Here is a 23447-nt window from a genome sequence, read left to right as displayed (position 1 = left end):
ATATATTATGAAACATATATGTTTCATAAACATATTTATGAGACAAGAAATGTATCAGATTCTGTCTCCTCCCATTGGTTATTATGGCGAGTCATATTTTGTTCAGGTATGTGCAGGTTTGATTGATGTGGAGGCAGATCTTCCATGCTCTGAGTGTGAAAGAGATCTGGAAGGGTAATCAGGGAAAGCATGGTCTTATAATGGAAAGGGATTTGTATGTAAAAGGARAGTAGAAATAATAATGACTTTCTCTGCTATTCTTTCATGTAACGAAGATCACACCGCTGGAAAGTGCACTTTATTTTAGGTATGTAAAAAATGTCTCCAAGAAAGTGGATTTGGCTTCAGACCTTCTTGCTTCTTCTGACAAGTGTTGCTCCACCAACAGTCATACGCTGCAGATGATAAATATGCACAACTTGTTTTTCCTTTAGACTTTAGGAGGTCTATTTATAGCTAAGTGAGTAGATGTTTCTGTAATTCATTTAAAAATCCATCTTATTCTACAAGAAAATGCAATTGCAGTACTTGCCTATAAATATGTCTGTAATCTTCATACTGAGCAAATGGTCTTTTACAGACCAGAAGAGTATGTCCCAAGCAGTAATGGGGTCTTTTGTGCAGTGTTTTGCCTACTTGATGTTAGAAAATACTTTGAACTAAAGAAATTGTCCAAGATACATAACTATAATATAGTTAGCTATACTTCATATATTAATTTTTACCCAAGTGGACACATTTTAGGAGTTCAGTGAGGTTAACTCCCTAGACAAAAGCTCTTTGTCAGTAAGGAACAACTTCAGAACTAACTTCTTTCAGTATTTTTCTTAATGCACCACTGTTTTCCAAATACTTACCTCTACCATTTCATTTCCTTTAACTTCCTGCTCGTGAGAGAAGGTGTCTGATTTGCACACAAGTTTTCCATTTACCATGTTCACAGTACACTGTTGAAGCAGATTTAAAAAGATATTTTGAAAAGTGGAGAATCAGAAATTCAGCTGAAATAAATAGGTGACTGCATAGTCAAATGTAAAAGAAATGCAAGTGATATGGAAACTTCAGAATCACGTTTGCTAATTTAAACAGAAGACCACAACATTTTCRTAAAGGTTTTAGCCAAACATCTCTGCCAGTTGAAATGATACAAATGAATGTGTACACACCATTTTTTTGCTAATGGAAACGGTACAATACATTTCATTTGCACACCAAAACTGGAGTATAAGGATGACTAGAAATGCACCTATTGCTGGCATATGTTACCTTTAGCTTTCTGCCATCCATAGTAGTAATGTCAGCCTCTTTTCCAAGTGTAAACGAGTTTGTTACAGATTGCTTGGGTGTTTTCGATGTCACAACAAAGTCATCTCCTTTTTGTTGTATTTCAATAGTAGGCTTAATATCTTTTGCAATTTTGATGAGGTCGGCTGGCAGTGCTGTAGAAAGAGCAAAAAATAACATTTCTGAAGTAGTTTTTGGATATGAAATCCTAAATATTCTTCTCTGGCAATGATGCAAGAGCAAGATGTGCCTTCCAGGCGGAGAGAAGATGGGGTTATCTGTGCAGTGAAAGCTGCAGCCGTGTGAGTGACCTCCAGGTCCCTCATCTGTGTGTCTCTAGTGTAATCTGGAAGGATCATCATTAGCATTAAAGGTTTTGGTTCAGACACATTTATTAATTGAGTCACTCACGAAGTCATAACCACCAAATTAATTTCTTGGAGATTACTAAACAGCTATTGCATGTATTTAGTCACTAGTGCTAYAGAAAGTGCCCGCACTGCTTACAGAGCTTGGGAGGTTTTATATGTTGTTCACAACTTGCTTCTGGTTAAAAGTACTAAGAAAATCAGAGGCCAGCCAAAACAGGTCAATTTATGATGCACGTCCTCTTTTATGATGAGGGAGTCAATCTTAAGTGAAACAGAAACCTTGCGTTTATCTGTAACCTTTCTACATCGATTTGTGCAATTTCCAGCTTCTTTCCCTTTCTGAAATAGACTTAAACTTGCCTGATAGGGCTCGTTTGTCACACAAACAAAAAAAAAAGAAACTTTGAACCACTGTAATAAAAGACATTATTGACCAGGGTGCAATGTTAGCAACCCAGCAAGGTGTTTCCGAAGAACTAAGGCACTTACCGATGGCTTTCAGGAACTCTTCGTAGTTCTCTTGAGCGTAGACCTGCCAGGTCCCATTGAATGCCATTGTGRATGCTGTAATGCAGGCTGGGGATGGCTGCTAGCAGGAGAGAGAGAGAGCTCCCTGCTCATTTAGATGCTATTTATGGCAAGGAAAGAGCCAGCCCAGAGTCTGAGATGATCGGGTAATTATTAACTGAAGTAGCAATTATTAATCATCTATTTGTTCGTAATGATCATAACCTCTAGTTCATTCTGCTTTGTAGAAAGTGTTACCTTGACCAGATGTTTTGGATTGTCCTCTTTATGGTGGGTCACTGAATCCCAGAATGGTTGAGGTTGGAAGGGACCTCTAGAGATCATCAAGTCCAACCATCCTGCTCAAGCAGGGACACCCAGAGCACAGGGTGGCATCCAGGTGGGTTCTGAAGACCTCCAAAGGAAGAGCCTCCCCAGCCTCCCTGGGCAGCCTGTGCCAGGGCTCTGGCACCCTCACAGTGCAGAAGTTCCTCCTCAACATGGAGATGGAGCTGCCCGTGGTGCAGCTTGCACCCATTACCCCTTGTCCTGTCACTGGTCACCACTGAGGGTGGATGATCCCTAGTTCACCACTGAACTAGGGATCTGATTTCTAATTGTTGTGAGGGGTGGCATTGATTAATCTGCTTTCCTTYTGTTCACAACCCTTCCATGTTTAATGTATTCTCTGTGCTCACATAGACTTCTGCAGATAAAATGGTGTATTTTGCAGGAGATGCGAGCTAAGAGCTAGGAYCGAGGCTTCCTGATTACTGCAGAGTTCTGCACCGCAGGCACATGCAACTGCTGAGGTGGGAATAAAATCTGCAGGTTTTTCTTCTGGAATTGTGGTAATCGTATTACTTGAGCACAGAGCAAATCCTGTCCTAGTGGGATAGTTAGATAGGACTTCATCCATAGATGCCAGTAATGTGCACCTAAATCTGTGCTATGGGGTTTTTTTTTTGGTAATCACTTCATATACAGATGATTAAAGGTAAAATAAAACAGGGACCAGTGCTTGGGGACCAAAATTAAAGAAATAAACAGGATTCATTATTTTTGTTCTCACAGACTGCACCTCACTCATAATAACTAGTGAGTATATTCCTTGCTGTCTGTGCAGGAATGATTATTGACTTTGGAAATCCTTCATTAGGTTATGTGTGCCCTGCCATGATATTGCTTAATTCAAATAAAGCCTGCAGCCCTGGGGTAGCTGACCTTTTTAAGTTAACTTTTATTTCTCCATAGTGGTCAGCAATACTTCTCTTTGGATAGAAGAACCAAGCTGAATTTTTACCTATAAATTCAAAATTATTTTTTTAGTGTATAATTTTAAACCAAATTAACACAATTCTGTGCAATTATTGTGTTATTTGAAAAGCAAAATAACACAAATTAGTGTGTTCACACACAAATTAACAAGTATTCCAAAGTGGAAGAAGTGTCCAGCTCTCTCTTCATTCCAAGAGCACATTTCTCTTAGACATGCTCTCACCTGTTTTATTCTTGCAAAGGCAGATTAGAGGAACAGTTTGTTTCTCCCTGACGTGGTTTTACTGACAGAAGCTCAGAGTGCAGTCCTGGCTTTGGAGCAGATGACAGGGCAGCCCATTGCAACATTGATCTATACTTGACTACTGTGCTTAAGTGGTACCCAAGGTGTGAGTTTAGTAATATAAGCATTTGTCAGCTACAAGATAATCGTCAACATGCATGGTTTTAATACAAAAAAGAATCCACAGAAAGCATATTTCTTGCACACAAATCACCTGGTATTCTCCATGCTGCACTACTGACTAGGAAGTAGTTTCTCTATAAGCTGGGCACGTGTGTGTGTGCACAAACATGCACACACATGCACGCAAGCTACAGACATACAAATAAGAATCCGGGCCTTGAGAGTAGAATTATTTTGTTAGGATTTTGGAGATTTTCCACAGAGTTTTTTTATAGATGCTCTGATAAGAATGCAGTGATTTTTTTTTTTAATTTAACTCTGGCATGTTTTCCAGTGAAAGACATTGAGATTTATTTTCTATGTATGAAATAAAAACACGAGCCTGAGCTATAAGGCTGCAACATTCAAAKAAATCAAAAAGTATTAAATTCCTTTTAAATTCCATTAACTGTAGATGCCTCATTCCCTTAGGCTGTTCAGGTACATTCCCCACCGAGATTTACTCTACTTCCACCCCGACTGGTATCTCTCCGTGCTTGTAAACACTTATAGTAACCTGCCCGGTTTCCGAACCATATTTGTTCTTGACATAGATGCTGTATTTTCCTGTGTCTTCGTTGCAGACTTTATCGATGGTGATTGTGACCACCGAGCCCTTCACGTCCATTTTGTAGCGATCTTTGAAGACGATCACCTTCTCGTTTTTGAACCACGTGATTTCTGGGTAAGGGTCTCCAGATACGCAGCAAGTTAAACACAGGGTCTGTGGGAGAACAGAGAGCAGACATAGATTATGAAGGCATAAATGAGCAAGGAAACGCTGACAGTGTGAAATGAAGAAAAAGAGAAAACAGTATAAATAAATATCCATCAAGGTTGCTTATTTGTAACCTCCTTTATCCTGCTCAGACTTGGAACTGATTTGCTGTGTAATATTCATGAAGTAGCGCACATACTTTCTCCTTGGGTCCTTGTTTTATAAAATGACTCTTCAAAGGCAGCTACTGTTTTAAAAGTTGATACCTTGCAACTGGACCGAACTTCACCGTCCAGTTTGTGGCTCCAAGCAAATAATGCTCCGTGATTCAATGTCACCTCTGTCACTTGGGCAGTGACACCTGTGAGCAGCGCCAGCTCTCGCCCCAGGCTGCCCGGCCATGTGCCACGGGGAAAAGAAGCAGCTCTGCCTCTGCCAGCCATTCTGCTGGCCAAGGCCGACTGCAGGAACAGTTACTCAATGTTACCTTATCCTCCATGATGGTGGCCACGTCTGGCAGGCCTTGAACGACTCTGGCGCGACCTGGGAACGAGCAAACATGACCCCCATGTTTTACCCGTCACTTGGCTTTGTTTGGCAGAAGAAAACATACCATATTAATTTACTTACACTTTTCTGCTACTGCTGCTTCTCTGAAAGGGAAGAAGAGAGGCAGTTGTAGTGGTCTTGCTTACTAGGTAGCTATTGTGAGGGCTTTGGAAAGGAAGTTTATCCTCTAATGGRCGTAGGTAATTGTATTTTTGAAATAACAGGAAAAGGGATGCTTGAGTGTTCACATTTAGTGAGCATGCAGGTTTTTCTGGTGTAAAGATATATTTGTTAAGGATTCTCTCCAACCTTTGCTCTTCCCCACCCTGCTGTCCATACTACTAGATGGCCACCACAGAATAGGACACCCCAAATGGATTAGCTGAACTGTGAATATACAYGGCAGAAACTCACTTGAGTCTTTTGTGCTCCGCCAGGGCATCTTCAAAGGCTGCAAGAACAAAAAGGATTTTTTATTTTTAGTGCTGAGGCAGCAAAGAGCCTTTTCTGAGTGCTTTGGCAAAGTTTTTGTGGGTCTGAAGCCACGCTCTCTGAGATGCCACCTGCACATTCCATTGGCCTATGGAGTAACCAGGACACATCCCAGGAGCAGCAGCCGTCCACTCATCGTGCCCTCCCAAAAGACTCCCCAAAGGCTTCTGGCCTTTCTGCCGCTCACACCTGTCTTCCTTTCCCCCACTTCCTTTGACAATTCCCTATGCACCTCGCTCTCCTTCTTAACTCTATTTCATGGCATGAATGTGAGATCTGCAGCTCCATCAGCTCCATCTCAAATAAAGGAGAAAGGACTTTTCAGGTGGAAGCTTGCCAGGCAGCACGGTTGCTTCTCACTCCTGTAGCAGCATTGTTTAACTCAGCTCACCTTGCCCAGACAAGTCGGTGGAAAGTTTACGTGAGTCTTTCCCGTCAAATAACTCCAGGGTATATTTTCCTTTATCGGCATCTGTGGGGTTCAGTATGTGAAGCCAGATCTGATTCACTGTACTGCCAGTTTTCAATCTGTCACGACTTTCTAGACGTTTCTCCCTAAGTAAACAAATTATATCAGTGCAGTGTCACTGAAGCAGAACTGCCTGAATTAGGAGACTTAACTTTTTCTTTAGATCTGCTGATTAGAACAAGAGATTGGGCTCAGCACCTCCCTGCTACTTTCACCAGCAGTTATATACTCAGTCACTTCAAAAATCTCACGAGGCACCTCTGCTCTTTTAGGCATTTTGTCAAAGCTCTGCAAACTCTACAATAGAGCTCCTTGTTCTTATTTAAGAGAGAAGTCAGAATTTAGGCCTGAAATACTTGAAAGGGTTGAACTCTTGAGCGTCATAACTGTCCTCCTTGTGTACACCTTTAGGAAGGGTCTAATAAAATGGTGTTTCTCTCTTTGGCCAGGATGCTATGCAACTAACTTAACTAGTGTTTGGAAAGAATTTTGTGATATTTGGGAATATTTGTGAGCCAGAGTGGGGTAAAGCAATCAGAAGTGTAAATTAATAGAAATGAAGAACTTAAAACACAGCAACTTCCTCTCGTATCTGTAACCAGGGTGCTTGTAACTGAGCAGTCCCTCTGATGCATCATGATTATTCTGGTAAAGGTGACCACTTGTAAATATTTGTGCAGTGCTAAGATACAAATAACACGACTGCTTATTTTAGAAGCCCGCACATATTCCAGGATACAGAGAGAGTTTTCAGCCCTTTCTGTTTTCAACCATTACTTGACACATTTCCCATTACTTGACACATTTCTCCCTCAAATGCAATTTAAGAGCTGCAGACTTAGGCCCAGCGCGCTTAATCTCAGTGCTAAACAGGAGTCTTTTGGGGACTTACAGGTGATACCAGGTTGTTTTCATGTAGTCTGTATAGTACTTCACGTCAGTGTAGATTTTGATGCCTTCTTCGGTAGGCTGAATTTTCAGAGGTGTAGCAGAAAGAGCTAATGGATTAAATGATGGGAACTGAGGAAGGCAACCAAGGAAGCCTGTGTAGCTGTACATATTATGCAAGTAAAATCCCAAGCAATTATTAGCATTTCTGTCTGGAGATCGGGGGCAGCTAGGTGGTGTTCCACCTCGTGAAGGCTGCGGATCTTTTACCCAGCAGCYGGAACAGAAAYGTCAGTGGCTCTTGTAGAGGGTTCGACTTGGATCTCTGTTTGCTCTGATGCTGGAATATGGGATAACGCCTTTCTCCTTGGAGGTGAAAGTAATCTTTCTTCCACAACCTCACGTAATCCTGACTTCACTAATGATTCTTTCGGTTCCCTCTCTGCTGCTTATTGAACACTTTCCTTCTCAGTTGGAAGATGCTTCTAACTATAAGGGAATATTTAATCAATACTGTTGTGCTTGAGAGACTGAGGATTGACCTCTGGCAGTGTCACCGCCAGAGCTGTTTGTTGCTCTCACCATGACACCTCATCTCCCTCCTCTTCTATTGCTACCGTATCAGCTGGTGAATAAAGGACATACCACTGATCCTGCACAGCTCCTTCAGAAGGTCTTCAAAAGCTGCAGGACATAAAGAGGGTTAAGTATAATTACAGTATTTAACAAAACATGTTTCAACTACCAGCTCAATTTCCTTATGTGTAGAATGTATTACATATAATAGTTATTCATTGTCTTTTTGGGAAGCTTACAGGGTATGAGGTTCTTGCCAGTAACTGATTTATTTTTAGATGCTGGGCATTTCTTGCTATCTTTAGATGCTCCTGTCTTGCTTAACACTCAGTGTGTGCAACGGAGTGTCATGGGAAAGAGATGTATGTATCAGGTTTAAATGATAGAGTCCAGATGCCAGGGTAGTATTTAATCTTGGAAAGTACAATCTTTTGATTGCTGCTGAGTTGAAGTGACTGAAACATTAATGMACTTTTAACTCCTGTGCTTGGTAGAATTTATATTGTGGTCATAACTGACCTGGTGTCATAAATATGCTATAGTGGATCAGGAAACTCTTTAAATCTGGCTAGTGATTTTTTTTTTTTAATGCATATTTTAATTTCTGGAGATGCATATAGACACTCTGGTGACTATCGGTGTGGTAGCAAGTTAGGACATTTGTTTCTAAGCCCAATTTGAATCCCAGGGTCTGTAATGTGTAATACTGCCTGATATGAGATTCTCTTACCTCCTTTTGTGAGATCCAGTTGGGTGTAGTCCTCTCCTCGGTCGTCTGAAACAACTGCTTTGTACTGGCCCTCGTCTGCTTTGGTTATCTGGCAAATATATATATATATATATGTACACATAATATATATGTACAAACATATATATGTACACACACACATACATAAATATGTGCACATATATGTGTCATCTGGTAGCACTSAGTGCCCTTTCTGGTGTGAGAAATTATGATGAAAAATCAAAACCAATTTAATCTGAAAATCTGAAGAGCTCTCACTTTCCTTTTTAACCGTGCTCAGAATATGTTAAAATTTTAAAAGCCAAAAAATACCTCATTTCCATTTCAGCTCTTTGGGGCTATAACTTTAACTGGCTGATGTTTTATGCTTCTTGTGTATTTGTTCAGTTTCTTTCATAGAGTGGGCAGTACCCAAAAGATACTCCGAATATTACTGATAAGATCAAGCCATGTTTTGTGCATGTTTAAGTGGTATCAGGAAAGCTKCTGGGCTGCTTTGCAGTTCTCACCTTAGCAATCCGAAGAGTTCCTATCCCAGTTTGTTGGTCAAACGCACCGCCTGCTCGAGCTTTCTTATTGAAGAGCCACTGAAAGCTGGTGTCCTTTTTCAGGTTGGCTGCCTGTGTGAAGTCAAGATTTACATGCCAGGAGGCCAAACACATTTTGCTGCTGAATGCCTACGCGTGCTTCCAGTAAGGAACTCCACATTCCCTGGAGGATTGCCAAGAGTCCGGGAAATTTGCTTCTCTGATACAATTTTCATCTAAGATATATTAGCTCTTACCTTTCAGTGGCTTGCAAGCAACCATTTGAATGAGCACTGTTCACACCATGCCTGAAAAGTCGAATCTAAAATATGATATAGGGATTAAGCTGCACACAGTGGGAATTATATGGCTATACGTACCTTGCAGGTAAGCAGCACTTCACAGTTCTCAGTAACCTTCCATTTCAAGTCTTCTATGAAATGTGGACCTGTAAAAGAAAGTAAATGCCTCTTGCTATATATTTCCAAAGGTCTTACAGGGATTATGTACTGAAATGCCACCATCTAGTGGTGAATCCCAATAATGATCCTTCCAGGAGCAGTTTTCACTGAAAGGACCATTTTAACAACCTTCTTTAGTCATTAGWATAAGATGAGTGCAGGCAGGAATGCGTTGGTTCATTTTTTAATATATTAAGAGTAGCCCTGTTTTCTACCAGGCAAATGAGTAGATCAACTACAGGGTAAATAGGCTGGACAATTCTCAGAATTCAAGAATGTTCTGCATTACAGCTCTGATTCAGAGGATACTTCGATTTTTAAGTCAGGAGGTTATCTTAAATTGAGGACTTTTATTCTAGTGCCTCAATCAGCTTAAATAAAGCAGCAAAAAAAAAGGACAGTAAAGAAAATTGTTTAGAGCACTCAGTAAAATAGCCTTGCTCAGGTTTTGCCATCCAAATAGAAGTTCTGGCAAATGATTAGTGTTCAGGTTGTCATACCCTGCTTTTTCTTCCATTCTCTCCGTTTGGCACGAGCCTCCTCTAAAACTTTGTCAAAACCTGCAAGAAYAGCAATGATCAAGGTGAGTAACAACGCACTGTTCTACCCAGTAGAGATTTCTGATCGGGAAAGGTATTATCATGAGAGCTGTGAGGTGTGTTTATAAGACATCTCCCGTGCATCAGTTACCTCTGGAYGCATAATTCTAGAATATTTCAAAGATAAGAAACAGGAAAGGTAAATTTTACCCACACAGTATTTTAGCTATGTGCCAAGCTAAATATTTGATCTCTCTCCTGATGTAACTATACACTGTGTATATACTACTCCCACACCATGTAACTGTGGGAAATACTTGGGAGTTTGAATTCCTAGGAAACTTTGCATTGATGTTGGATCCTGCATTTCCACTTACGTTCATCCAGAAGGTCTAGAGTGAACTGATTTTTAGCTTTTCCATCTTGCAGCTGGGCTGTGTACATCCCTTTGTCATCATCACAGAAGTTCTGTATTACGASTTCTACCAGGCCTTTTTCTCTGACAAAGTTTATTTTATGTGTCTGTGTAAAACAAAACAAAACAAAACAAAATACAATAAATTGCTTAGAGGAATTCTACAGAGGAGCTATTCCAAGGCCAGATCCCGGCACAACATCTTTTATAGTACTCATAATTCAAACAATCCTTTTATATGTGTGTCTTTACATATTTCTCTGACCTTAGAGGTGCAAATACRCTGTGATACAATCAGTGCCCCAGGAGTTGCCTCCAAGTCAGTTTTGCTAAAAAGTACTTTTTTTTCCAACATAAAAAGTTCAATTCTGCAGTTTCTGCACCTTACTAGAATTGCTTATAGCAGAACCCTTTTCTAGGAAACAGCTGCCATTAAATCCACAGGATACAAGAAATTCTTATTGTATTTTACAGATTTTTCAACCTATAGAGTCTGTATGAGTGTCAGTGTAGTGGCCGTGTTGCACATAATTACTTATGTGTGGCATGTAATCACGTATCTGGGCAATGGGGAGTAGTGCTTCATCCCCTGACATCACGCAAGCGCTGCTGAACCCTTTACACATACGCCCCGAAACTTGCCGAGCGCTTAAACGTAAATGCCATCATTCTGCTTTACTGCCTTGTTTGCTCTGAGCAAATATTATCATTATACAGAGCTGGAGAAGTACTTTGCACTCAAGCATTACCACGTCAGTCCTCCAGTGCAGAAAAGACAGTCCTTGCAATGGGTARAACCTCGAAACCTGCCTTGTATTTGCTACACGTTTCTTGAAACAGCAACAAAAAAGATCAAAAATGGATGGTTATAAAATCAGTGAAATTCTTTGGATGAGCCTCCTTACTGCAAAATCCTCTTACAAAAGGGGAGTCTCTGCCAGAAGCAGCCTGACAATGCAAACAGCAAAGCAGGGCAAGGAGCAACTTTCCTAAAGTGTTTCTTGCTGATTAATATCAATAATCAGCAAGATTATTAAGAGTGGAAGTGAATTAATAGCTTCCCCTAGGACTGGCAACTTGAGAATCAGGTCAGTGTGAGCTCCTGCTCACGTGGAGCAGGCAGTCAAGCCTGGAATTTGGGCGCTGGGGCTGTACCTCTGAGGCCTGTACGCCCGTTAAAGAAGGGCGGGATGTAACGAGCACATACTGGGGTGCTGCTGAGCTCCTTGGCGTTGAAGATGAGGTGCAGCTCTGCCTTTGGTGACAGCTTCTCGACTTCCAGCCACAGCCGCACTTCGCCTTTCTCGAGGACATCAATGTTCCACCCGGAGATGAGCTTGATCACTGGAAAACAAGGAGAGGGGGACCCCAGGGGGACCCATAGGCAGCCCTATAGACCCACACAGACCCACACAGCTGGAGTCACCGGGGTTATGGCAGGGCTCCGCTTTCAGCGTGGGCTGGTGGGTGTCACGGACACCCACTTCTTTCTGCTTCAACTTACATGGGTTCCTGATTTCATGGCTGCGTTTCAGTAACTTGTCCAGATCTGAAATGCAAAGAATAGCAGTTAGTTTAGCCTAATATAGTTCAGTCACAAGAAACCCATTGTATCGATAYGATTTCATATGCCAGTGGATCTTCAGTTATGTCAAAAAAAAAAAAAAGATAAGCAAAAAACATCCCAGAGCAGATGGGACTAGAAGAGGTCATGAAGATAATTCTTCATTATGTCTGAATGAAACGTTTGTAATAACAAATCGAGGAACACATTAAGAAATTTTAAATCACTATGATATTGTATTGTGTCTTAATTCTGAAAGGTAAAGGAAAAATAACCTTTCAGCACCATGGAGTGTTTTCTGTAAAAGAAACTGGACTTCAAGGAACAGAAACATCTTTCTAAGGATACCATTACTATGAAGTGATGTTTATCACTTTCTATTCCTCTAAGAGGAGCTTCCCTTTTAAACATTCGGTATAAAATTAGGGCACATCAGGTTTTTGTTCTTGTTAATTATTGGGTTTTACCTTCTTGTGTTAAWGTACAGCTGGCAGAGATATCATCATCTACATCTGTGACCTCCACTGAATATACGCCCAGATCTTTTTCTGATGGCTCTTTCAGGATAAGCTTAGATCTTAGGAAGAAAAATAAATCATATTTTACTCATAAGTGTTTTTTTTTTTTTGTAAGAGAATACAATAGACATGATATATTTGGAACATCAGATACAGCACTCAGAGCCCTCTATATGTGACACTGAGGGGTGAGGCCAAAACTGTGGCCATATGATGGCTGAAGCTTCTTTACTGGGACCAGAACACCGCCCTGAACGCCCTGTTTCCTGGGCACCACATCTCGCTCAATGTATTTTGTTTTTTCAGCATTTCATGGGTTCTGTATTCCAGAGACCACAATGAATTTCTCCGTGTGCATTATCTACTCACCTGTTGCCTTTCTCTTCAGTTTGGACTCTCTCCGCATCTGGTGGTCCTTCGTAATCCTTCGACCAGATAAATTCAGAGGAATCATTCTTTTCAGGTGCCTCAAAAGCCATGTAAATGAAACCTTCCTCATCCACTCCAAGTTCTATTTCATTTGTGCCTGTGTAAGAGGAAAAAATAAAGACATTCCTTAACAGAACAGGGGAGGGCTTCGTTTCCGAGGATTTCTGACTTAACCTTTTATTTGCTATACGGAGAAACACAGTTTTGATGACTAAATCCAGATGCAGAGAAACAAATGCTATTCATATGTATATTTTTACTGGCATATGTTCAGCGGAGACATTCTGATCGCTCTTGCTTTCATACCGGGTTTGCTTTTTACCACCACTGGATCTGAAGGGAGAGAGGGAGGGCCAWTTCCAGCCTTGTTCAGTGCTCTTACGCGGAAAATAAGGGATTTCCCCGTCTCCAGGTCTGAAACCTGCAGGAAACATCGACAGGAATTAACGCAGTCTGAACGCGAAGCGGCGCGTGGATCCCAAGTGCATATACAAACCTTCATATGGGTGCTGGCCACGGGCTGCTTGTTTATTTGCTTCCAGTCCTCTGAGCCTTCTTCACACACGTCTACGTAATACCCTGTAACTGGCCCCGCTCCTGTGTACAACGGTGCTTCCCAGTGCAGCATCAGGGAGGTGTCTTTTACTTCAGTGCTCCTCACATCGTAGGGAGGGCCTGTTCAGCAAAGGGGGGCACTCACACATTTTATTGACATAAAAATGCAAGCGGGTGCCCCGCATKGGAGTCCTAGATTAGAAGGGTGGGAGTTTTGTGACAGCAGCTTCCTAGCAGGTCCATAGGAATCTTTTCTGTGGTAATGAAACGCTACATGGGCTGGACAAAGAGCTTTCATCAAGAGGTTTAATGTTGTTTCTTTTGGTGTAATATGCAAAGATATTGGAATATTACATCCAGATTCATCATTCTCTGAAAATAAGGATATTATAAAAGTACCTCAATGCCGAAATAATGTATGGACCCACTGTAACATCATTACATCTCTGAAAATTTCAGAAGCCCCTCAGATTGACAACAGAGGAGGGAGATTTCCTAATATACCTGACAGTATTTCTGGCTGCTGTTTTCAGATCAGACATACCTGGTTCTGGCATTGTCCATTCCTCACATTTGAACAAGTCACTGGGTTCAGATACCTTCCCAACACCAGCCATGTTCATGGCCCGGGCCCGGAATTCGTACAGATGTCCTGCCTCGAGGTTGCTCACCTTTGGGCACAGAAGCACAAACAGTTATTGCTCCAGCCCTGTGTGGTAATTGTAATTACAGGCATCAAGACAGAGTCTTGTGATGGTATAAAGAGAGTTTTAGTAAAGCCGAAAGGGGAAGAACTCCTCATCCCTTCTATTTTTGATTCCCGCTGCACTGAAGAAGGATATTATTATATTGATACCTTGCAAACTCGTTGAGGAATTGGCTGAATATTGACTTCGTGCCAGTCTGGTTCAGATGCATCGTGCTTATCTAGGAAGTAACCCAAAATCTTCGTTCCTCCTTTACGCTTTGGGGGTTTCCAGCCGATGGTCATGTCGGTCTTCCYGCAGTTTAGAAGGACCAGCCCGCGTGGTGCAGATGGACAAGCTGCTCAGAAAGTGAGAGAGAAAACAGGATGCAGCTCAGTACAGGCTTGGGGTGCAGGGGCCAGGAAAAGAGATGTAGGTGCTGGAGGAATGGAGCTCTGAAAATCCCTGTGTTTGTGGCAGTCATGATTCTCTTTGTGTTAAGGCCCCTTAATACCACTTTTGCAGGGCAGAAGGATTCTCAACTGACCAGATTCCCATTCAGATATCACAGGAAAAGTCATGGATAGATCTCAGGGCCCTTTTTTGCACGTTGCTTTATAGTTTGATGGAAGAGGTGAGAGCAGTGGGTTGCTATAAGGGAGAATACTGAAGAATTGGGTGCTATTTTTTTCTAATTCTGCATATTTGCTGCGAGTTTGCACTAGAGAAAGTCACACCGCTGACTTGAAGACATGAGGAAAACATTGCCCTGAAAACGGCCTCTTGTCCTAGTGCCAAGTGAACACTGAAGACACAACACACTGCTAATTCAAACTGCTAATTAGCTATGTCTGCTGTTGACAAGTAAAACTGATGCCAGAAACTGCGGGGAATGGGAGGAGCGGTTCCCTTTTGCACTGCTTAGCTGCTCAGCTGCYAAGCCCAGTGTTACCACTGTGTCTAAGAAGAGCTGTGCAGGGCAGATACCTTGTGGGGGGTTTGGGAGCGTTTGCTACGCACCGATAGCCGGCCTCACCACGAGAGGCTCCGTTTCTGGCGAGCTCTCACTCAGGCCGGCCTCACTGACAGATTTCACGCAGAACACGTACTCTTTTCCAGGCTGCAGCCCGGGAACAGTAAACCTAGGAGAGAAAATCCGTTCATTTACATTCGGCTCTCGGAAGTGCAGGTAAACAGTCTTTTGAAGAGACAGCGTGTCAGTTTTAGCAAGGTGGTCCTGCTTATATTATTGGCCATTTCGAATTGAAGTGCCTTGTATCACAGAAGATGGTCACTAGTGAATCAGTCAGGAAATGTCAATCAGATACTGATGTTGTCACACTGCGGGCTGGCACTACCACAGAATAAATGGGAATTTTAAATGGACTTTTTCCAGCTGACATTTGGTCCTACAGCTAGCAGGGTTTCCTAAACCCTGTTTGGGAGTGACACCATTTACTTTTCTGGAAAACAAACCAAAAAATTGGATGTGGTTCTAGCAGCACCACAAGGCATCTCCCTTCTGCCGATGGGCAGTATTTGAAAATACACCCAGCTTTTGCCATAAGTCCAGCTTTGGGTATAAAAATGAGCTGGAGCATTTGAACAATATCTCGTTCTGAACAATATCTCGTTCTAGGACACGGTGCTCGTGGGGGCCTGTCGTGTGCAGAGAGGGAAGCTCTTCTTTTATCTGCAATAGGCTGCAGCCGCTAGCAGAGGAATCCGAGTGGGGCGTCCTGTGTCCTGCCGAGGGAGTCCCCTGGGTGACTCACTTRTTGCACGTCACCGGCTTGTTGTTGACGGGCTGCCAGTCCTCCGTCCCGCTCTCCCGGCAGTATATGTAGTAGCCGAGGGGCTCCAGCCCCTCTTTTAACTTATCCCATTGCAAAACGACAGACGTCTTGGTGTCTCGGAAAGCTAAAACCTGAGATGGAGGCGGCAGAGGAGCTGAAAAAGAAGAGACGGAGAAGGTGTGAGGAGGCTGCGTGAGCACTGGAGCAGCTCCGATGCGGGAAAATGTGCAAGAAAGAAATAAGGAGCCAGTGCTCATCTCTCTGCATCCTGAAAACGTGAGCATGGATGTTTCCATGTCTTCCTTTAGCAACGACGACTGCTGGTTTGGCTGCACCCCCAGGGAACGGGCCCCTGCAGCAGGCTTAGCTACAGCAACACTGCTGTGCAGCCCCGCTCTTACACAGAGCTTGAGGGGATTTGTAGTAAACACTTCAGTGATTTCTTCTTTTATTAAATGTAATTCCCCTATCGCCGCTTGGGCAGATTTACACTGCTCACTGACCAACTGCAAAGTAATTAAACAGGGGTTTAAGGCTTTAAGAGATTTCCTGGTATCAAAGCAACTGTTGTGTAATAATAAACTGTGAAGTTTAAAGGAAAGGGAGGAGGAAGCCCACATGCTCATTTGATAGTGTGTCTCCTCCACAGTGTTAGTGTTGGGAATGTTAATGAAGTTATTACCCAGTTTGGCTCCAGCAGTTATGGGCTCGCTGGGCTCGGACGGCTCGCTGATCCCGTACTTGTTAACGGAGCGCACACGGAAACGATATGATTTTCCCTTAACGAGATCAAAGAGTGCAAATCTTGGGGAATTCACTGGCGTATCCAGATTAACCATTTGCCAGGCGTTGCTGCCTGCAACTGACTGTAAAGAGAAAGGTGATGATTTACCACTCGTGAAGGCTTCCAACCTGCTTAAGTTGACGTCAGAGGTGGGATTTCAACTCCAGGACACAGCAGTGAATAGCATTGGAGAAGCAATGCAGATTTCCCCACACAGTGGGTTCACTCACTCTCAAGGGGTGTCGCTCAGGTAAAGGGAGGTTCAGCTTCCCCAAAGCTATCGGGAAGAAACGTGCTGATATTGGCCTGTTSAGGTGGGAGGAAGCCTCTCCCTTAGGAATGGTGACAACTCATTCGYACAGGCTACGCTGAGGAGCCACCAACAACTCACTGCATTCAGTACCAACTGAGCTGTGCTGTAGATCATCTGAGAAACAAAAGGTTCTGCCTCAGGAACAATAACTACCGCCCTTCTCCACGGCGTTATTTCCTTACCTTTTCCACGTAGTAGTTCAGCGGCTCTCTGCCTCTTGGATCCGGTTCATCCCAAGCCAAGGCCACGTAATCTTCTCTGACCTCGCTTGCATGAACATTGGTGGGTGGCAAGGGAATTTTAATATGTCCTAAAGGAAGTCGGAATGTTGTTTTTCTTTAATTACAGTGTAGTAAAACAAGGGGTTTTTATTTTTAAAAGCAACTTAAAAATCTGAATTCCACTGATATAATGACACAGGGTGCTAACTGCCTAGCTCACATTCGCAAATGAGGTGTTAGCTCTTTCCATCCAAAGGAAGGGCTCCATATAAAGTTGAATTTACCTTCCAAGTCGTCCTTGGAAATTTCTATCGTCCTGCCACCGTCGTATGGAATAACTGCAATGTAAAACAGGACGATGTCATGCCCTAAGCGAAGAGGCTTACAAAGAGAAACCAGAACAGTGCTGTTTCATTACACACATAATTATCTACATTTCCTTACACAGACAATGAATGCCTTAATTGGGCTATTTTGGTGTTGTGGGGAAAAAGAGGATCTGGACAGACTGTGGTCAGTTAGAGCTGCAGCCTCACGGTGTCCTTGGGAGGATCCCTCCCTGTTCCTGGTCCCTACCTGTCACTCTCTTGCTCTGGCTGGGGTCGTGGGTTGTCACCGGGGCGCTGCTTTTGGACGGAAGGCTGATGCCCGCTTTGTTGACCGCCTTCACCCGGAGCTGGTACGTGTGGCCTTCAGCGAGGCCCACAACRGGCAGCCTGCAGGTTTTCACCGGCTTCTCGTTGCAGGGCACCCAGTGCTCTGATCCAGCATCGCATCTGCAATGAAACACAGCCCCTGCTCTTCCTTCTGCTTTTCTTTTCCGCAACACAGTTAGCAGACTTGCTCCAAGATGGTAAATGTACGGACCTTTCCACATAGTATCCCAAGATTGGGCTTCCTCCGTTATCACTGGGTGCCACCCAAGAAACTATCAAGCAATCTTTATTTATATCATGGCATTTCACATTGAGGGGGGATCCAGGTGCACCGGCTGTTTCTGCTGCAGCATCTATATAAATACCAAGCCAGAGTGGTTAAGGTTTTTTCTTCTCTATACTGATCCTTTCACTCAGACAGAGACTTATTTTTAAGTGTGCAATGCATTACTGCCCCAGAATACAAGTCACATTTTCTAGGACCTAAGTCATGGCTGAAATTAGGATYTGGAAATTGTGTTCATTTTGCCTGTGCAGAAAATTGGGAGATGTTTTCTTGTGAAGGAGGCTGTGAATTCCTTTATGCCAAGGGGGCAGAAAAGGACCTTTTGCTGCGAGGTTTGTACCTCTGACGAACACATAAGTAGTCTGTTCTCTGTGTCCATCCAGCGAGGGGACGCGAATGCTGTAGAAGCCCTCGTCTTCTTTGTACGCACACGACACGGTCAGAGAGGCCTCTTGGTCTCGATACTGGAATTCCAGGCGTTCGGAATCCTGCAGCAACTCACCTGTGAAGTAGGAGAAGGGGTWGAGGAGCTTCCCGTGGACCAGCAGGGCCAGGGTGGCCCACTGAAGATGCAAATAAAATGCAGAGCAAAAGGAGGGATCTCAAGGGCACTCCTGATACTGTTACTCTGTATCCGAGCCGTAGGCATGGACTCTAATGCTCCTTTCCTGCTGGCCCTCTATGTTTTGGGTGTGCACAAATACAGAGCAAAATTATGGGCCATGAAGAGCCAGCAATCTAAACAAAACAGACCCCGCAACCCGCGACCACAGTTGCGAGATCAAACGGTGTATTCATAGGTGAATATGTATTCACGGGTGTATTATTCATGGGTGTATATGTATTCATGGGTGTACACGATCTGAGCTTTGCATACAAACCGTCTCTGAACCAGCTGATGTCTCGCTGGTGTTCAAGCAGATCAGAAGAGAAATAACAGGAAAGGGTGAAGGGCTCCTTTTCCCTTGAGAATAAGGGTTTCAGGGAAAAGGCAAAATCTGCCTCTCTGGCAAGGAGAGATCCTGTGAAATAAGAGCAAAAGACAACATCATATAGAGACTTCCCTGAGCCTTCTTCCGAGGATGATAATGATGTATTTAGGGTTGTACCTGGGCCTTGCACTTCTCATATGAAGTCAGGCTAATAGGGAAAGCTACAGCTCAGAGAAAAGGAATCAGAGTGCTTCAAGCTATAAAAATCTAAGAAATAATAACAGTCATTTACTCACTTCTGTATATTTCTGAATCAAATCCTGACTCCTTTCCGTAATGTTCTGTAAGATAAAAAGAAAATACATTCAGCAAGTCTTGTAACAACGTTTATCTTGCCCCCAAACATACAGTGATGCTCAGTAAATTATTTTGTTCCCTCAAACAAGCATCTCATGTGAGCTGTAAGCCGCACTGTGTGATCAAATATTAAGCCATTTATCAGCYGGCTGCTTTCACAAACATGAAGGATGTATCTACGGAGGAAATTACTGATATGACCTGCTTTATCAGCGCGGGTCTCCTGCCGAGCTGTTTGTTACAGCAGCCCTGGATGTTTTGGAGAGAGGCACCTTGTGTGAAGGTGCCTTAACTGCAGGGGTGGCAGCACAGAATGAAGTGCTTTGGGGCTGGGATCTAAGAGCAGTTGCCTTTAGACAGGACGAGGTGGCCATACTTCTCATTTCTAACCTTAAAGTCCAAAGAGCTGCACATAAAATAGAACCTTTGATGTTYGCAGTGAAAGGAGCCTGGCGGCGGCGGAGCTCATAAGCCAAACGTGAGGAATGCGTGTGAATGACTGGAGAAATAATTTGTGGAAGGCACGGGAAGGAGCCCCCGGGCAGGACCTGCTGCAGTSGCGTCCAGGCACCCTGGCACCGAGGGCGTCGCAGACAGCGCGGGGCCGTGGAGATGCCAGCCGCCTGCCTGGGGGTGAGGAATGTTTCCAGGGAGGGCAGGATTAAGCTTTGCTAGTCTCTATTTTCAGAAGGTTAAATGCAAATAGCCAAAGGAGGGGTCGTGTTACTGGGCTGGCACTGGGCAGGGTCTGCAGGAGGGAGGGCAGGGCAGCCCCGAGCAGGGGGAGCAGCTCCGCAGCCGCATCCCGGGAGGCTCGGCCGCCGAGCCCGGCATTGCAGCACACACCTCGATGCAGCTGTGTGCCTACGTGCTGGAAAGGGCAGCACCCAACCCGTGGTCCCGACACGCTCAACTGCCTATTGCTGAAAGCTGGACATCATTCCCTTTCTAAGCASCGGTAGCTTCCTTCCTTCCCCATGTGTCTGAATTTCACTTGGGCAGAATGTAGAGAGTTCCTGCAGTTCCTTTGAGATGAGCCCAGACCCAAAGAGGACAATCACTCAGCCATCGAGCCCTGGTTTCCTATGGAACATGGCACTGTGCATTCCCCCGGCAGCCACTTCRCTTGTTCCTCAGCTTCCAGCTAATCTTTAGAAATGCACCAGCCCCTTTCCCAACCCGTTATGTATAGAACTGCATGGCCGTTTCATATCAGGCCAGAAGAAATAAGCATCTAAATTTAGTAAAGTGTCTAAATTTAGTACAAGTCCAGCAGYGTGGAGGGACAGCTGTGTCCCCACGGAATTCGAAAGATTTTGCCGGAGTCCAGAACTGACTGAGAAGGAGAAGCTGTTGTATAGATCACGTGCTGGTAACTGAATATTATTTTATGCAGTTGTGCCTAAACCCTGTCAGTAATATATGAGAGAAAGTCTCCCCCCATACTTTCAGGGGACTTCTTTTTCTCTCTGTTTTCCAAAGTGCTTGTATGTTCTTATGATACAATTTACAGCAGTAAAAATATGTTGAAATATCTGAAGAATTTKAAAATAAAAAACAAAAGGGGCATTTTCCACTTACTCCTGACGAGCACTGTCGCAAATGAGTAAGCCTCGCCGTATTCATTCTTAACTTCAACACTGTATTCGGCGGAATCTTCCATGGAACACCTGGAAAAAAATACTCTTTAGGTTTTCGTTACAGARATAACTGCGGGCAGGACACATTCAATCGGGATCTCCTTTAATCCCAGAATTTAGAAGCAGATGCTGCCTTTTAATCGAGAAGCTGCTTTTCCTTCCKCATGGCCAAAGGAGATGCGAGTGAGGGAGAACCCTCTTTCCTGGGGCCTGGCCGCCGCGAGCCCCGTGCGCTGGCGCGGCCGGCTCGGGGCCRGAGCGCAGCGGTACCTGCTGATGTGCAGGCTGAGCGTCCCGAACGCCTCTCTGATGCGGTACTTCCCCGCGGGCGCCAGGCGAGGATCGATGCGGGCTCCATTCTTAAACCTGGCGGGACACAAAGGCAAGACGCTGCTCTAGAGGGATGAAGGAACTGGTGCCGTGGAGCCCTCGTTTTGAAACGAGCAGTGCGGAGCACAGCGGGAGCCAACGGGGCAGCGTGGTTGCCTGCGCCTGCTGCTCCCTCCCCAGCTGATGCTCCTGCTTTGCAGGGGCTGAGCAGGTGCCTGTGGCTTCCCTGTGCTGGCTGCGGATCGGTGGGAGGTTCAGCCTCTCTCCGAGCTTTGGATGCTTCTGAGGGCTTGTCCCAAGAGGACGCAGGAGCTCTGGCAGGAGAGCAGTGAGCTGCCTACGAAGTCATTAGTAATCCAAATGTTTGCATAATTTGGACCTTCCGTAAGGAGGAATGGTCGGGGACGTGGCGGCAGTGGTGAGGCCCAGTGAACAGCRCTTGTTCTCTTTGGGAATTGTAAATAAGCAGAGCTGAGTAAATAGAGGGTCAATAGGAGTAAATAGGGTTGCTTTGGATTCTACAAACTGTAGCAGCGATGGCAATGTAGTGCCCAAGCTTTCGTGGTCTCTGGCTGGTAGTGAAGCCTCGATGACATGCACATGTGTGCAGTAGCACTGACAGGGGATTCAGGCTTGCTGTTATATCCCCAGTTTGCCTGCAGGATGGGACACAGCGCCCCGGGAAGAAGGAAATGGCTCCTTCTGTGCCAGGGCAGCCACATAAATGTCAGCTCTGTGCCCAGAGGAGTCCTCAGGTCAGCCCAGTATCTCCAGTGTCCCCTGGATACCCTACCTCTTTACGAATCTAGCAGCACAACTGGAATTGAAGGTGTGTCCTGTGAATCCCTGTGCTCTCCCTGCCGCCCCCGTGGCAGGACGCAGCAGGGGCTGCGGCCGGGCAGCGCGGCCGGGCAGCGCGGCCGGGCAGCGGCGCACGTACCAAGTGGCGCGCGGCGGCGGGGAGCCCAGCACCGTGCACACCAGCCTCACTTCCATCCGCTCCCACACGGCGTGCACCCGGAGCGGGATCCAGAACATGGGCGCTCGGCCCGCACGCAGCTCCGTGCACTCCTTCTCCGCCCGCGCCTTTTCTGCAGCCTGGGACAAGGACAGAATAGAGGTGGTAGAAAGGGAAGATACTCTAGCCACACAGATTCATTCACAGAAGGGACGTGGGTGATGGTGCTTTGAATATCTCRTCCTTGGTTCTCGTGGTTTTGAGCTTGTCCTAAACCCTGGTCAGGTTTAGTATTTAGTGGCCGCCGYCCTAACCCTGGGGCGTTCCTGCTACCTCTAAAATTTCTGAGCTTTTCCTAAGTCTGACCTTCCTGCGGAGGGCCTTGCGGTCAGCTCTCACACGCAGCAGCCTGCAGTTCCTGAGAACTTCTTTTTCCAGCTTTTCCATGTCATTCCCAAACCGAACTCTCTTTTGTCCCCTCTGCTCAAGCTCAAGGATGGCAGCTTCTCTTTTCAGCTTGTAATCCCTGCATTGGAGAATGTTACAAAGAAAACGACAGTTAGGATAATGCTTTTGGCCAGTGGGTTGGTTTTGTTTCGTAGCACGTGGGTTTAATTAAATCCAACAAAGCGCGACGGCCGCGAACAGCAGCGCGCCCGCACTCGGGGTGCACTGACTGCCACCCCTGCCTCTTTTCAGAGCAAGAACCTCTTGGTTGAACCTGGTCTTTTTGCTTCCGACCCCAGGAGCTGGCGCTGGGGCGCCGGTGTGCCGCGGYGGCGGGAGAACCGCGCTGGTGCTTGCGATACAGGGATTTCTGACTTACGGAGCTCGTTCGGAGGCCAAGGCAAGGGCAGCTGCTATGGAGAATTCTGAAAGGGTGAAGGTCTCTTCTTCCTCGCTTCCAGAGGCAGGCACATGTCAAGAATGCAGACAAAGTTGAATACATTCATAAATTAAAAATTCAGTTAGTSTACTAATGCCTTTTACCAGTGCTAGAAGGTCCTCTCTGGACCTGATTTACCTCCCTCCGTGACTTACCTGCTTTTGAACTTTTTCTTGCTGGTGGTAGAGGTCACGTGCAGGCTCTGCTGCCTCTCCTCCTTCTGCTCCTCCTCCTGGTGGTGGAAGAAGCTCCGGGTTCCCATGCTGGCC

The 23447-nt window shown here is 44.8% G+C and overlaps 2 protein-coding genes across 2 annotated transcripts; both read right to left on the bottom strand.

Moving 5' to 3' along the window:
• Positions 1-268: 268 nt before the first annotated feature.
• On the bottom strand, positions 269-2273 carry LOC112950932 (fatty acid-binding protein, liver). The gene is made up of 4 exons (XM_026043563.1): positions 2145-2273; positions 1267-1439; positions 858-947; positions 269-395 (listed from the first exon to the last, which is right to left on the bottom strand). The coding sequence occupies exons 1-4, from the start codon at positions 2209-2211 to the stop codon at positions 345-347; spliced, it is 381 nt and encodes a 126-aa protein (XP_025899348.1). The 5' UTR covers positions 2212-2273; the 3' UTR covers positions 269-344.
• A 2011-nt stretch (positions 2274-4284) lies between these two features.
• Positions 4285-23440, bottom strand: MYOM3 (myomesin 3). Its single transcript, XM_026043399.1, has 36 exons — positions 23334-23440; positions 23119-23193; positions 22659-22818; positions 22275-22432; positions 21275-21370; positions 20946-21034; positions 19304-19348; positions 18957-19097; positions 18416-18577; positions 18001-18142; positions 17710-17909; positions 17418-17471; positions 17095-17222; positions 16498-16681; positions 15795-15969; positions 15040-15161; positions 14190-14377; positions 13878-14004; positions 13275-13453; positions 13085-13199; positions 12719-12875; positions 12299-12408; positions 11772-11816; positions 11475-11611; positions 10230-10374; positions 9814-9873; positions 9233-9300; positions 8835-8945; positions 8308-8395; positions 7647-7685; positions 7006-7111; positions 6036-6199; positions 5567-5603; positions 5234-5256; positions 5091-5146; positions 4285-4609 (listed from the first exon to the last, which is right to left on the bottom strand). The coding sequence occupies exons 1-36, from the start codon at positions 23438-23440 to the stop codon at positions 4346-4348; spliced, it is 4257 nt and encodes a 1418-aa protein (XP_025899184.1). The 3' UTR covers positions 4285-4345.
• Positions 23441-23447: the final 7 nt, after the last annotated feature.

Source organism: Nothoprocta perdicaria, unplaced genomic scaffold (genome assembly GCF_003342845.1).
Source record: "Nothoprocta perdicaria isolate Ctin4 unplaced genomic scaffold, notPer1 scaffold_33, whole genome shotgun sequence".
Taxonomy (NCBI): domain Eukaryota; kingdom Metazoa; phylum Chordata; class Aves; order Tinamiformes; family Tinamidae; genus Nothoprocta; species Nothoprocta perdicaria.
Note: the sequence above shows the minus strand (reverse complement) of the source record. Positions and strands in the feature narration are given on the sequence as shown.

Excerpts from the sequence above, each read along its gene's own strand:
- LOC112950932 (XM_026043563.1), bottom strand. The coding sequence starts at position 2,211 with ATGGCATTCAATGGGACCTGGCAGGTCTACGCTCAAGAGAACTACGAA. Across the intron at positions 948-1,266 it reads TGGATGGCAGAAAGCTAAAG|TGTACTGTGAACATGGTAAA; the intron begins GTAACATATGCC and ends CTGCTTCAACAG. Across the intron at positions 396-857 it reads AAGGAAATGAAATGGTAGAG|CGTATGACTGTTGGTGGAGC; the intron begins GTAAGTATTTGG and ends TATCATCTGCAG.